Source organism: Andrographis paniculata, unplaced genomic scaffold, assembly GCF_009805555.1.
Source record: "Andrographis paniculata isolate CXL003 unplaced genomic scaffold, ASM980555v1 Contig69END, whole genome shotgun sequence".
Lineage (NCBI taxonomy): Eukaryota > Viridiplantae > Streptophyta > Magnoliopsida > Lamiales > Acanthaceae > Andrographis > Andrographis paniculata.
This window is the reverse complement of record NW_026137605.1, coordinates 6,172,305-6,186,843: the sequence shown is the minus strand read 5'-3', so window position 1 is coordinate 6,186,843 and position 14,539 is coordinate 6,172,305. Positions and strand designations below refer to the sequence as shown.

Genomic DNA, 14,539 nt, shown 5'->3' with positions numbered 1-14,539 from the left:
CAAAACCTTATGCTTGATTTTCTATTCGTCCTATTGTCCAATTTAAGAAAAATTTGATCTGAAAACTGCCAATTTAAACATTGGCCTATACGAAGTTGATTGATTTTTGCAATATGCACAATCTGAATAGTTCCTCCATGATGCGCAATCTGCCTATAGTCGATTTTTGTATATATTTTTGTGTGTAACAATAACAAAGTATTATTTTTTTTAAAAAAAAAAAACAAAAAAACACAACAAATACTAAATTTTTTATTATTTTTAGAATTTTCAAAATTTTTAAAAGTTTACTATTGTCAATATCAATACAATGCTATTGAAAATAATTAATAATTTCATAACAATCTACATTAAAAAATAAAAATAAAATAAAAAACTCTTAACCTTACATGTTATATATTTTTTATGAGTAATTTTGTCTTTTTCATATTTTTTGTGTACCAAATATAAATATATGATACTAAAACTGCGGTTAGGGTGTTGATTGAGTCAAATTAGCACTCTTCTGATCTAATCAATCAATAGTTTAACGGTTCACAAGGGGTAATATCATAACCGTAGGGAACAATATAATATTGTGCTATATAGAAATATGTTTTGTATAATTTATATATTGTATTGGATTCTATACATATGCTTAGTGTGTTGAATATCAATAATATATTGTATAGGGGACATAGATAGCATAATTCTTGAATGTGTTATTGTAATGGATAATAGTTGTTTAAATTTATATTTTGTTTAAAATATATATATATATATATTTAATGATAATAAAACAAGAGAAAATAAAAAAAATGAAAACATCACTAATAAGGTCTTTATATAATTTTTTTTTAAGAACTAATAATATTAAATAAAATTAAAATAATTTGTATAAAAATACAGAAAAAATTTCTTCAAAGTTTATTTTGCTTAAAAAATATTTTTTTTACTCCTTTTGTTTGGTGTTAACATATTTATTTATTTATTGCATGTAAATTTAAAATATTAATATTATACATATATGTAATAAAATAAAAAGATGAATACGATAACGATATTTTGTAACATAGGTAAATTATATTGATGGCATTGTTATTTGAATTTACGAGGGACTACATTTACTAAAAATATACTCTCTCTTCGGCTAATAAGTGTGCATTAATTTTTGACGCGAAGTTTAAAGTATTTTAATTACAATGAGCAGTTAAAAATAATGTAAAAATAATTTTATCTTTACTTTTTGGTGTAAAAGTTATGATATGATGGTAAAATATTTGTCGAAAAAAAGTGAGGTATTTAATGAAATAGTTCTTTGTAATTGGACAACCCAAAATAAAAAGGTTCAAAATGGAAAAAAAATTGATAAATTAATTTTAGATGGAAATAGTATTTTATTTTATTTTTTAAAAATGGTACAAAATTCACTTATGATTTCTTAAAATTGCGTCAAATCCCACATACTTTTAAAATCGCGTCAAACTCCCTCATAGTTATATAAACTTTGCATCTAACTACCCTAGCTCTTCTTATTTAACAACGTTTGACCTGCACACACTCACACTACTAATAAGTTTCAGAATCTCCATTTTTAAACTCATGAAATTAAAAATATTTTCATTCATATTATATTTAGCCTCAAGAAATAATAATAATATTCTTAAAATTACATAAAAACAACTATTTTTTAGTATATTTTTAGTATGTCTTGAAGAAGAAGAATGAATATATTTGTAATCTCAATGGTTTAGAAATAGTGATTTTGAAACTTATTCGCAATTTGGGCGCATAGAGGTCAAACATTAATTAAATAAAAACAACTAAGGGGTCAGACACAGAATTTATGAAATTATGAAGGAGTTTGACGCAGTTTTGAAAATATGAAAAATTTGACGCAATTTAATAAAATTATAGGTGAATTTTGTGCAATTTTGCCTTTTATTTTAAAAATAATCACAAAAATAAAATTATATATAATTTGAAATATTATGATCTTTACACAAAAATAAAATATGACCTTGCTAGGTAGACCCTAAATATGATTTAGGATATTTATCAAATGAAAATCTTGATTCTCTCTGTCTCAACTTAAAATATTATTTTTATTATTTTTGTTCGTTTTATTTAAAAATATCATTTTTCTATTTTAGTAAAAGTAAACATACACTAATACCAAAATATCCTTAGTTTTTACCTAAATTATTAACATACTATTACAAATACAATTAACTTATACATAAAATCAAAGGGTAAAAAATGACAAAACCTGTTATACATGTTCGTTTTACTTAAAAGTATCATATTTCTATTTTAGCAAAAGTAATCATATACTAATACCAAAATACTCTTAATTTTTACCTAAATTATAAACATACTATTACAAATACAATTAACTTATACATAAAATCAAAGGGTAAAAATGACAAAACCTGTTATACATTTATACTAATTAATAAAATATTATTATTTTTTAATCTATTATAAAACTGTCCGTTTGGAGTGAGACAAAAGAAATATTAAATTATTAATTAAGACGACTCGCTATCTATGTTTCGTTTTATTTTTGTCATTGTCCATCGTAATAGAATTAATTTCTGAACTTTTTATGGTAAATACACAACAAAATCATGCAAACAAATTATTAATCAAAATGTAGCACACGATTTAACGTGTGTTTGGATGGTCAATTAATTAACAATCATACTCCCTTCATACATCTTTTGGGTAAAAGATTAAGAAATAATAATAATATTACCGTTGAGTACAAAAAATTCAAAATTCGAAATTAGGATTTCGGCCAAAATAGAGAAGAGGATGGGCCTAGCGTGGGCCCGGCATGGTTTTTAATCGAATAAAGATTCAGCTGAATGAAGGGCCAAGTAGTGGGTCCAGTAAGGTCTTGAAACCAAACAGTTGCGTGATTGATTAGTCAGTCGCTTAATTATCTAAAAAGTTTATCCGACTCATAATTATATGGTTGGTTGAATTTTGGAGGAAGGTACCAATTAAAGTTTCTAGATTAGTGGATAATGGTTCAACTAACAGGATTAGATCATGGATGATAGGGGTTGTAACTGACGATGGTTTAGCGCAAGATCTGGATAATCGACTAAGGAGCAATTAAATGCGGTTTCAGTCGGTGTGTATATCAAGAACTTCAATGGGATAGTGAGGGCATCTTCAATGAGCAACAAGTCCAGAGAAAATCTCATTGAGATCATCTTTTTAATATTTCTCGTTGTTATTTAGTCTTTTTCTTAATATCGCTTAGATTTTCTTAATATCTAGACACTCTATATTCAAATTTAAAATATATTTTCGAATTTTACTTTTTATTATTGAATTTCGCGCATTAACAAATTGACGACCACATTGTAAATCGAATGCAAGATTGTTGATCATACGTCTGATGAAAACTTCATACGTCTCAGATCCAGCCGAATCATCGGAAGGATCTACATGACCAATTGTAGGAACAATAGATTAACCTTGTTGGAATTGATTTTGAGACATTACAACAATTAGAAAGGTGAATAATATTAAACAAACAACTTAGGCCCGTTTGGATTGTCTTTTGGCCGGAGTTTTTGACTTCTACTTAAAAATATATTTTATATCTGTTTGTATTAGATTTTGTCTAAAAGCAGAAGCAATTTTTGAATCTAAAAAATATTTCTTCGGAAGCACATTACCGATAGCTTCTAAAATAAGTAAAAGTTGTTTTTTTTTTTTTTTTTTTTTCAGTTAAAATTATTGTTTTATTGTTAATAATAATAATAATAAATACAATACAATACTATAATATAATATAAAATAATTAATTTCTATAATATATTTTAGTAAAAATTTAAAAATATAATTATATTATTATTTTTAGTTATATGATATAGTTGAATTAAAATTTAAAATTATAATTGAGATAACAAATTTGAATAGAAGTATATAAATTTTTTAATTGTACTAAAATTATTAATTTATAAAATTTTAGAATAAATTGTAAAATATAAATAATTTAATATTAGATTGTAAGTTTATTTAAAATTTATATATTATCCTTAAATTAAATTTTAAAATATATATGACAAATTTTAAAAATATATTTTATACTTTAATTAAAAACCTTTAAATATAATTATAAAATGTAAAAATAAACTATAAAAGTTTTATAAAAAAATACAATTATCTTAACATTATGTCCATTTAAGTAATTTTAACGGTTTAAAACACTTTCAACTCTATTACATCCAAATATTTTTTTTTTAAAAAAAAATTTCTTTTATAATGATTAATCTAAATATAAAATCAAACTACTTTTTTTTGTTTTTGTTTTTACTTCTGTTCTTAGCTTTTTAAATCAATTCAAACGGCTCTTACTTTCGTTATTCTATTAATATTTTTGTTAACATAAAAATTTGAACAAAACACCACATACAATTGTACTCTATTATACGTGACATAATATTTTTGTTATAATACATTGGTTAATAATAATAATAATAATAATAAATATTTAATATTATAGTTTATTTTAAAAAAAAAACAATACAAAAAGAGAAAAAAATACCTCAACTTAACCTAGCAAGAAGCTAAAATCTAATGTGTTGTTGAAAAGAGGTGTGTTCAATTTGTGAAATAGTTTTGAAGAGATATGTTTTTACATGTGTACAAAGAGTTGTGCAACTAATATCAAAATAATAAATATGTAGTTATTCTATCTCACTTAATTTATCTATTTTAGCTTAGACACAAAATTTTAAATATGGTGTAATTAGTAAGTAATTTAAAAATATATTAGTAAAAATAATTATGATTTAATAAAAATAATCTTAGATTAAGATATAACTAAATAGTTTAATTAAAATAAAATAAAATATAATTTATGAATTATTAAATGTAATTAAAGTGTATAATTATATTTTCGAAAAAATAAATGACAAATTATATGAGATGGACAAAAATACAAAAATCAAACAAATTAAGTAGAACGAAAATAGTAATATATTAATGTTTTTGAAAAACGTGTACTTTTTCACAAAAAGAACTCACCAAATTAGAGTCTATATGTTTTGTAAAATGGTTTGAAGGGAAATTTTTTAAGGTAAAGTATAAAAAGTTACGTAGATAATATAAAAAATAATAAATATATATAATATATTAATTTTTTAATATATTTTTTTCACACATCAAAAAAATTTCTAAATTTGATGATTGAAATTTATAATTTTTTTTTATTATATAATTTTGGTATAACCCGCAACAAAAATAATTTTCATAAATATTTAAATTAAAAAAAAATTCTGAAAACTCTTTTAAATTAAAAATTCATAGGATATGTTCTTTTAAAAATTTTGCCTAAAATTTTAGGGTGGGTTTGTTTTGTGAAATGATTTGAAGGAATATATATATATATTTTTTATGTAGAATATAGAAAATTGTGTTAGTAATATAAAATAATGAATATGTGCAATATATTACTCCTTCTACCCACGCAAAATGTCCATATTTTTTCTTTCAGTATGTCCTACATAATTTGTCTATTTTCCTTTTTTTTAAAATGATTATACACTTTACTCATAATTTAATTTTATAGTTTATAATTTTTTTAATTTTAATTAAACTATTTAATTATGTCTTAATTTATAGTTATCTGCATTATATAATAATTTTTTTAGTAATATATATATTTAAAAAAATATAACTAAAAAAATTGAAATTTCAGAGCCAAAATATATATATATATATAAAAATATAGAATTATATTCGAGTGAGCTTACATATGACTCATTACACCAATTTTTTTTTTTTTTTTTTTATCAAAAATCAAAACTGATTGAAATAGTATATAATAAAATTTAAATTGATGATTTTTTTTAGTATTAAAACTAAAATTGATATATTTTTATTTACCAAAATACTAAAATTGATTTATTTTGCCTCTTTAAATTTTAAAACATGTTTGATTGCGTGCGTGTATATATATATATATTTAAAAAAAAAACAGTTAAATAGGGTAATCCTTCTACCCATAACATCCCCGCGCCACTCGACGAAGCTTCTCGTCTTTTCCTTCCGTCCGCGTCCTCGCAGTCGTGCCCGCCGGCGTTCATCTCCTCCCGCGGTCGACCACCCCCCATCTCGTTCTCTTCTTCTCTCTGTTTCACTCTCCGTAATTTCTTCATCTCCATCGGCATTCAACTTGGGACCGCCTCCGAATCTGCCATAGTATTTGCCGGCGCCGCTCCTTCTTCAGCCATCGCCTTCAGATTCGACCGCGCATAGCCCACAGCCGCCACTATCCCTTCTTGTGTTTAAAGTTGACCCTTATTCTTGATCGCCACCACTGCCTGCCCCATCTTTTGGTAAAAACTTTTGTTCGATTTCAGGTTCGTCTCTTCCTCGATATCAATTGAGTGCGATTTTTTGTGGCATGGGTCTGGAAATTGCAATTGGGTTTCACTTCTTTGAATTTTGTGTGGGTTCGATTTTATTTCTGGATTGGTAAGTCTAGAATTGGAATTTCCTGCTGCTGGTTGTTTTGAAGGATAGAAATTCTGCAGTGTTTTGTTCGTGATTTATATTGGCAGTGTTTTCAACAAATCTTCTATTACGTGCGAACAGGCTCTGCTCGCCAGGCTGCTGGCTGTTTGATGTTATGATCGATTCATTGCTAATTTTGAGTTGTGAAATTCCATAGGGCCTGCTCGCCACTTCAAATTGCAAGTGCCGTGGCGATTTGAGTTTAGTTCAGACGAATGTTTGATTGAATTAAAATCTGCTGCTGCTGTTTGCTTAACAGGTTAAATCTTTATATGGAATCATAGATTGCTTGCAGTTGTAATTGGTGTGTAATTGACGTTGTTTGGCTGTGGCACTATCTCTTAATCGGAATCATGCTTCAATATACTGTGATGCGCTTGCGAGTTCAAATGACATTAGCTGTGGTGTTGTTTGGTCTGTTTGTTTGCCTGTTTCGCACTTATTTCACAACAAGTGTGAGGAGAGACTCTTGTTATTTCAATTTTCATTCACTAACTTGAATTTCTTTGGGCTGTCACGTTGTTCACCAAATTTCCCTAAATTGTCGCCCTAACGTTTCGCTCAAACTCCTAGACAGTAGACACTACCCCATTTCAATTATATCAATTTTTAGAACATCTTATTCCCATGTTATCTTCTTTAGACATATTTATTTTCTCATTGATTGATTGAACTGTTGATTTTTAATTTTTCTATTAAATCAGCAGATGGTCTGCCTATTAAAACTAGTTTCTGGACTTTACAAACCCTTATTGATATATTGTGAATGGTTCTTAACTTTGTGTAGTAATCTGTAGAATGATGCATGCCTGGATGATGTTATCTTTATGTGTTTCGAAGTTCTAAGTCGTATATCAGTTGAGGATATTTGAAATGAGTGTGCCAGATGATTTTGTTTTCCAGACACTAAAAGTTCAGTGCCTTCACTTTTTTCTTTTTATTTCTAATTATTGATATCTTTTAAATCTCAATTTCCTAAACAGGAGCTTTGGCTTTGGCCATCAAGTGAGTGGTGGAAATTAAGGCGATATCAGATAAAAGAGGATGAGTAATAGCACAGCTGGACCTTCATCAAAAGCAAAAGTTGGCCAGTCACAACCATCAGAAGCCTCTTTGAAGCGTAAACGTGGGATGTTTCAAAAAGAGTGTGAGTTCCCTCTGATGATTTCCCAGCACTGTTAATTTAAGGCCTGTGATTTAACAATCTTGTTGATCTCGTTGTAACAGTGCAGCACATGATGTATGGCTTTGGAGATGATCCAAATGTATGCATCTATCCTGGCTTCTAGTAAATTCTTTTCCTTGCAATAAGTTTTTAATTATGTATGCAGCTGATTTAAATGTGTTGACGTATTAACTCCTTGTTAATTTAACACTAGTATTTGTAAAACCATGATATGATTAGAGGAAATTTAAACTCAATATATGCTGTTTATAAATAACTCATCCGAGGTTTATAATCTAAAGAAATAGATGGTTACAATCCGGAAGTATATCTACATTCCTTACAGTGGTATGTAATTTGGATGCTGGCAAGATTAGCCCTTTTTATTCTATGAGATGCATCATATATCAATTTGATTTTATCCTTTCCTGGTTACATCTAGTGAAAATGACTTTATGTTGCAATTGTTTTACTGCAGCCACTTCCCGAGACTGTTTCGCTTGTTGAGGATATTGTTGTGGAGTATGTCACAGATATGGTAAAGTCTTTGGTTTTAAACTATTTTAAATCTTATACTATAGGTGTTGTAGTCCCTTTGTCATTCATTACAGGAACATTGTTAATGATATATTCTTAGGTCCATAAAGCTCAAGACGTTGCAACCAAAAGGGGCAAGCTATTAACAGAGGACTTCCTCTTTCTAATCCGAAAGGTAAATTTATTGGTGGACACCTGATTCTCCAATTTAGCACGAATTCTGCTGTGGATGTCCTAATATTATCATTTCCAAAATGATATGAATACAAATGCTTTTAAAATTCTTAAAAGACAATGATGATTGTAGGATTTGCCGAAACTTAACCGCTGCACGGAATTGCTCTCAATGAATGAAGAGCTCAAGCAAGCAAGGAAGGCATTTGAAGTGGATGAAGAGAAATTAGCATCTGCTGACTAAGAAATGTTCTCGGTATCTCATTAACCTTGTGCGGCTCATGAATTTGGGTATTCTTCTTAAAAGTTTACCTATCAACTCAAAAATTAAACCTTATCACATTGTACTGGATTTTTTTATCACAATAGTTTTATTATTAACTTCACACGAAAGAATGAAAAGTAAAAGAGAAAAAAGGGCACTCCTACAGAATGACCTGTATATGCATGCACTGCATCCTATTCTGGATCATCTTTATTATGCTGCTTAGAATTCATTAGTTCAAATACAATTCTTTCGACTCATGTGGGATGGGCAAAATCTTGTAATGGATTCTGTAATACTAAATCTGAGGTGCATAAATGAAGATTTCAAATGCATAGAAATAATATCACAATTTCCCCTATTTCTAATGGTAATTGCTTTAACTGCAGTGGCACAAATTTGTTTGCAGCCAGTTGCTAGTTTGGAATCATAAAAACGCAGCAAAATGCAAGTGCTCTTTGAACTTGAAAAGTTGAATTTTAAGATGAAATAAGGTACATCTTATTCTTTCATCCTCGGGTATTATTTTCACACACAATCACAAACACAGGCAGTTGAAAATCACTGGCATTTTTAAAAGCATGGATAAAGCTACAAATCTCCATGTGTTCATGGATTTTGGTTTCATGCAACTAATACAAATTTACGTCTGTAATGCTACAGCCCTTCCACAAACGATGATCTCCAATAATTTGAACAAAATTGCAGAAGAGGAATGTAGATATCTAAAATTGTTGGCATGGGTAGAAACCAAAGTGGGAATTTCCTGCATGCCTATTGTAGAATTTCTTTGATCTCTTTTTTTGGTCATTTGTCAATGAGGTAGGGAAAAGAACCTCAAATGTGACATATAGATCACCCTTCTTGTTGCTATAATGTAATGCCATGCCTTCACCTTTGAATTTCCTCACTTGCTTTGGTACTATGATACCCTGAAGATTAATGTCAAACATTAATACAACTTCATTTCCTAAAGTGAGGGATGGATGCAAGGAGAAAAATAGACATCCTTTTAGCTGTGAATGCTAAATGTAGTCGAGTGTTTGTTGCTAACCTTGGAGCTGATATCCACTGGATGTTCATCAAGGTGTTTAATGCTCTTCTCAAAACAGACAAGAGCTTGAACCTGAATGTGAAAAATATAGCCTTCATAGCTATAATCATTCAAATTATTTTAAAGGGTATTATATAAGTGAATGCAGTAATGTTATAGGGTGTTGCGAAGATCACACACAAACAATAATGTCACTTGATTCTATGATTCTGAACACAGCATTACCAGAGTAATTGTAACTGTTGTGTGCAGATCATTGCCTTCTTTTCTGAAATGATTATGAGGAGCAGTCCGGATCCGAAACTTCAACTGCATTAACAACCAATCAGTATAACACTAGACAAATGATAATGGCTGTAATAAGCATATTAAGCTCTATTGCCACCATTGAGACATGAAAAGACATCCAACCTTAAGATCACCGGCTTCCCCATCAATTTTTGGCTCCCCTTTTTCATAGATGACAACTTCCTGTTAAACAAAATTGTAGGAACTCCTCCAAACACCTTGCAAACAGAAAATCTAGAGAAATAAATGTGTACAATATATCTGTATATTTATATATATGTATTATAGTACACAAATGAAATGATCATTGAATTTGTGAAAGATAAAAGGAAGGGATGCATACTTGGCCATCATGCATTCCTTTCTCAATGTCAACAGTGATTTGCTGCAAAATCTGATTTCTTTTCTTTCCTCCACTGATATACGTGCTTGAAAGGCTGAGAGGGTGAGTGTTTTTATCTAGTATACAATCCTTCAACATAAATTGCAGTTGCAAGACATAGTTGCATTATTACTACAGAATTGGAAAATATTGCTTTTATGGAATTGTTGAAAGAAACGTTGTGTTTTAAAGGTTTGCTTTTTTAAATTTTTTTTCTTGGTGGTGATGTTGCTATATAGACAGACAATTATGTATTTAGTTATGTAAAAATCAAGTTTTTAATGATAAAACTAAATACATAGATGTTAGGTTTTATTTTATTTGAAACATTGTTGCAAAAAGCTTAATAAATTGAAGAAAATTCTATCAAAGTTTAAACATGCGGATATGGAAACTAGAAGGCTACATGTATCTAAGTTTGAGTTGTATTTAAATTTTCTGAATTTCGATAATTACCACTAGAAGGCTACATGTATCTAAGTTTGAGTTGTATTTAAATTTTGATAATTACCGTTAGTTTGTGAATTCATTTACTACTAGTATGATTTAATTACATGTGGTTGTGATGAAATTTAAGTCACATATGAATCTCATCTGAAATATGTGAAGGGATAATGGTTTTTTGGCCTATGAGATTAGTCAAAGGCTATGACCAAAGCCTAGCTATGTAGCCTATGTTGATAGTCCAATTCAGAAACATTTTTTGCCCTTTAATGCGATCGGAGCTGTTAATGATTAGGTTTGTCATCCTGTTGCTCCGATCAAGTTGCATTATTGCTAGATCTATTTCATTCTCACTGAGCCATTATGTATGAAATTTTCGTTTAACTCTATATGTGTGTTTTCTTTCTTCTCCCATGTATTATATATTTGATGGTGAGTGTTTTCCGGCAAGTTTGGCTGTAAAATTGAAAGACAAATTGTTCTTTGTGAAAGTGGAGGATTTTGTGAGGATTTTATGGTTTGTTTTAGCCAAATTTTATATATTTCATACTGTTAGAATATATTGTACACATATAGCCCTTTGTATTAACCCGTCCAATTAGCAGTCTATTGGGGCTCGTGTATACTCTATATATAGGCATCTTGTAACTCTATTTTATAAATCTAACTTATACTCCGTAAATATTGTGACATAGTATTAGAGACCATTGCCTAGGGTTCCCCCATGCTGCCGAACACTGTTTTTCGCCATCCGTCGCAATCCAGATTACACCAACACGACTAGTGGCTTTTCCTTGCCGTCACCGTCTTGCCACCAAGATCCCGTTGCCTTCTGCCGCGCGTGCGCCACTCATGTGCTGTCAAGAGATTTGAAGGCGACCCGTTTCGTTTGCACGTGGACCACCCAATGACAACTCTTGTTTTAATTTATGATATGTTGGTGTGGTTGGTTTTTGTATTTGACTTGATTTTCTTTCGCTGCTATTACTAGGTTTGATTTTTAAGTTTGATTTCTTATTTGATTTTTGCTTGAGTTCTTTTGCACTCGCTATACTATCTCTGAACTTCTAAATACATAGTGTGACTATTAATATGGGCTATGTGGAAGCATTTGGGATATTTGTCATGCTTACATGTGATAGTTATGATTTGTGGGATGAATCCAGAAAGAAGTTCCTAATTAGAAAAAGGTTGTTGATGTATGTTACTAATATTTTAATGCACCGACATTTGAGACGTTTCACACACCTAAAGAAATCATGGAGTATCATGAAGCTTTGGATGATTGGGACAATAAGAATTATATTATTCTTACTTGAATTCAAAATACCTATTTCAAGTCTATTCAGATTCAACTTCGTCACATAGATATTGCAAAGGTCTAGTACTATTTAGAGTATCACTATCAGGCTACTAGAAGTATGGATTACTACTAGTTAATGGGCTTGCCAAATGAATTGACGTGTGAGTCGAATCAAGATAAAAATGATTTCTTTTCCAATATTTAGTCTCTGTGGGTTCGTATTGATGAAACCGATATACAATGTGAGTCATTTCGCCTAATATAGTTGTTAATGAACTTGGTTAAAAATATAAGTCCGTTCATGCTTCCTGGTTCCATTGTTATTCCTTACCATCATTGGAGACAACTATGAAAGAAATTTATTTGAGGATATTCGAGTCAAGATACTCAAGGTTCCTACTCCTGATTCGGCTATGGTTGTTTCTTCCTCCATTTATCATTGTAGGGATGCTTATAGGGATTCTCCAGTCTCTTATTCTGGTCGCATGGATGCCCGACCGCCTCTATCTGACGAGTGTCAACGCTGCCTGAATGCTGATCATATTTACATTCATTGTCCTAAGATTGAGTGTCACTACTGTCATCGCAAGAGACACGTAATTCATAATTTTCCCAAAAAGAATAATAAATCTTCTCCATCCAGGTCCTCATCTGCCACAATGTTGCTACTAGTGTGAATTAGTTTCTTCATTCCATGCCTCATACCCTTGAGGACCTTCATCATATCCTCACTTAAATTTTGTCTGTTAACCCTTCCTTGATCAAGGCCTCAAAGTAACAAATCTTGGTGTATTGACTTTATATGTTATAATCATATGACACCTGGTATCCACCTTTTGCACTCCTTAAAAAGTGTCACTTCACCACTACATATTCTCAAAACCAATGGCACATCCATGCTCATTACCTGTACGGAAAACACCTCTTCATTATCCCTTCATAATATTTACATCAGTTCCTAATAAACCCTGAAACTTGCCTCGGTTGGTCAGTTTGCTTGGGTAGGGATGCATTGTGATATTTTCATCTTTTGGTGTGTAGGTTTAGGACATGTAGATGGTCATATTCTTGGGACGGACGCAAGATAGACCGCTTATTTAAGCTTGACATTATTTAGTTTCCCTAGACACCATCTCCATCCACTGTTATCTCTCATTTCTCTTCCTAACAACGGCAACTCAAACTTGGTCACACCTTTATAAATAAACTCCGAGTCTCTTTCTAGTAAAAGTGCTTTAGGACTAGTTTGTTTTGAATCCTTTGATTGCTTACATTGTAAATTTGGTAAACAACCGGTTATTCCATTTTCGAATAATATGTCTATTGATGACAAACCATTTTTCTTAGTACAATATTATGTTTGGAAGCCATCACCAATTAGGACTCTTAATGGGTTTTGTTACTTTGTGATTTTTTTATGATTACTTTCAATTTATTTGGATTTACCTTATAAAAAATCGGTCAGAACTTGCCTCTATTTACTCCACCTCTGTTAAAATGATCTAAACATAGTTTTTGTGTGCTATTCAATCTTTCCGCGTTGAAAATGCTCTAAAATATAGTTATATACATTTCTTAGTTTTCTATCTATCAAGGGTACTATCATTTAGTGCTCTTGTCTCTACACATCCCAACAAAATGGTAGGGCATAACTCAAGCACCACTATATCCTAGACACAGTTCGTGCCATATTATTATCTGTCTCTTATTCAGATTGCTTTTGGGGTGAGGCTACTCTCACTGTTGTCTACAACTCTAACCGTCTACCATCCTCTTCTCTTTAGGATGCCACACCTTGTGAGAGGCTTTTCATCAGCCACTTGGTTATGTTTACCCTCACTTTTTTGGCTGTGTCAGCTTTGACCACATTTCATCGCATAAGCGGAACAAGTTGGAGCCACGCACCCATCTATGTTTCTTTATAGGGTATGAAGTAGAACATAAAAGGTTATTGTTGTTGGGATTCTGTGTCAAATCGCCTTCGCATTTCTTGGCATGCCACATTTTGGGAACACAAGTTGTTCTATTCTAAATTCATATTCTTTATTACATTCCAACCTTAGTCCCTGTTCTTTGTCCTAGATTTGTCTCTCTCTACTTTCACTGCATATTCCGAGCTTTTGGCAGTCTCCGATGGTTTGACTGATACTTCTATGTCACCTCCAGCTGACCCATTTTCGCCTTCTGAGCCCATGTCCGATACTAATGAGATCTCAGTACTTGCAACCACTGTTCGGCGATCTACCCGTGTAAATTGTCCTCATGCTCATCTATTTGATTGCTATCTTTTTCGGTTATTAAGAGGGGTACTTGGGACATCATGAATCTACCACCTAGCAAGAAACTCACAAGATGAAAGTGAGTTTAGAAGATCAAGACTCATTCCAATGGCTGTGTTGAGCACTAAA

General features: G+C 30.6%; 2 protein-coding genes across 12 annotated transcripts; one reads left to right on the top strand and one right to left on the bottom strand.

The window, feature by feature from the left end:
- Window positions 1–6,000: 6,000 nt before the first annotated feature.
- LOC127264078 (transcription initiation factor TFIID subunit 13) lies at window positions 6,001–11,811 on the top strand. Of its 11 annotated transcripts, none has more exons than XR_007841602.1 (9): window positions 6,001–6,365; window positions 6,677–6,778; window positions 7,503–7,666; window positions 7,747–7,784; window positions 8,163–8,222; window positions 8,322–8,396; window positions 8,529–8,686; window positions 9,050–9,154; window positions 11,524–11,811. XR_007841602.1 is itself a non-coding variant. In XM_051293451.1 (8 exons), exons 3-7 carry the CDS (start codon window positions 7,564–7,566, stop codon window positions 8,637–8,639), a joined length of 387 nt encoding a protein of 128 aa, XP_051149408.1. In that variant the 5' UTR covers window positions 6,001–6,365; window positions 6,677–6,778; window positions 7,503–7,563; the 3' UTR covers window positions 8,640–8,651; window positions 9,050–9,315. The 11 variants fall into 11 exon arrangements, 4 of the variants coding, with proteins under 4 accessions (XP_051149408.1, XP_051149407.1, XP_051149406.1 ...); XR_007841605.1 differs by lacking the exon at window positions 11,524–11,811 and adding an exon at window positions 9,324–9,804 and having other exon boundaries at window positions 8,529–8,651; XR_007841604.1 differs by lacking the exon at window positions 11,524–11,811 and adding an exon at window positions 9,324–9,800 and having other exon boundaries at window positions 9,070–9,154.
- On the bottom strand, window positions 9,386–14,325 carry LOC127263969 (dnaJ protein ERDJ3B-like). Its single transcript, XM_051293292.1, has 6 exons — window positions 14,230–14,325; window positions 10,346–10,474; window positions 10,126–10,185; window positions 9,940–10,023; window positions 9,715–9,786; window positions 9,386–9,592 (listed from the first exon to the last, which is right to left on the bottom strand). Exons 1-6 carry the CDS (start codon window positions 14,323–14,325, stop codon window positions 9,386–9,388), a joined length of 648 nt encoding a protein of 215 aa, XP_051149249.1.
- Between the last annotated feature and the right edge of the window lie 214 nt (window positions 14,326–14,539).

Coding starts and splice junctions, on each gene's coding strand:
- LOC127263969 (XM_051293292.1), bottom strand. CDS start 14,325: ATGGGCTCAGAAGGCGAAAATGGGTCAGCTGGAGGTGACATAGAAGTA. Junction 9,787..9,939: donor CAACAGTTACAATTACTCTG/GTAATGCTGTGT, acceptor TTTCACATTCAG/GTTCAAGCTCTTGTCTGTTT. Junction 9,593..9,714: donor CAGTGGATATCAGCTCCAAG/GTTAGCAACAAA, acceptor ATTAATCTTCAG/GGTATCATAGTACCAAAGCA.
- LOC127264078 (XM_051293451.1), top strand. CDS start 7,564: ATGAGTAATAGCACAGCTGGACCTTCATCAAAAGCAAAAGTTGGCCAG. Junction 7,667..7,746: donor TGGGATGTTTCAAAAAGAGT/GTGAGTTCCCTC, acceptor TCGTTGTAACAG/TGCAGCACATGATGTATGGC. Junction 7,785..8,162: donor GCTTTGGAGATGATCCAAAT/GTATGCATCTAT, acceptor GTTTTACTGCAG/CCACTTCCCGAGACTGTTTC.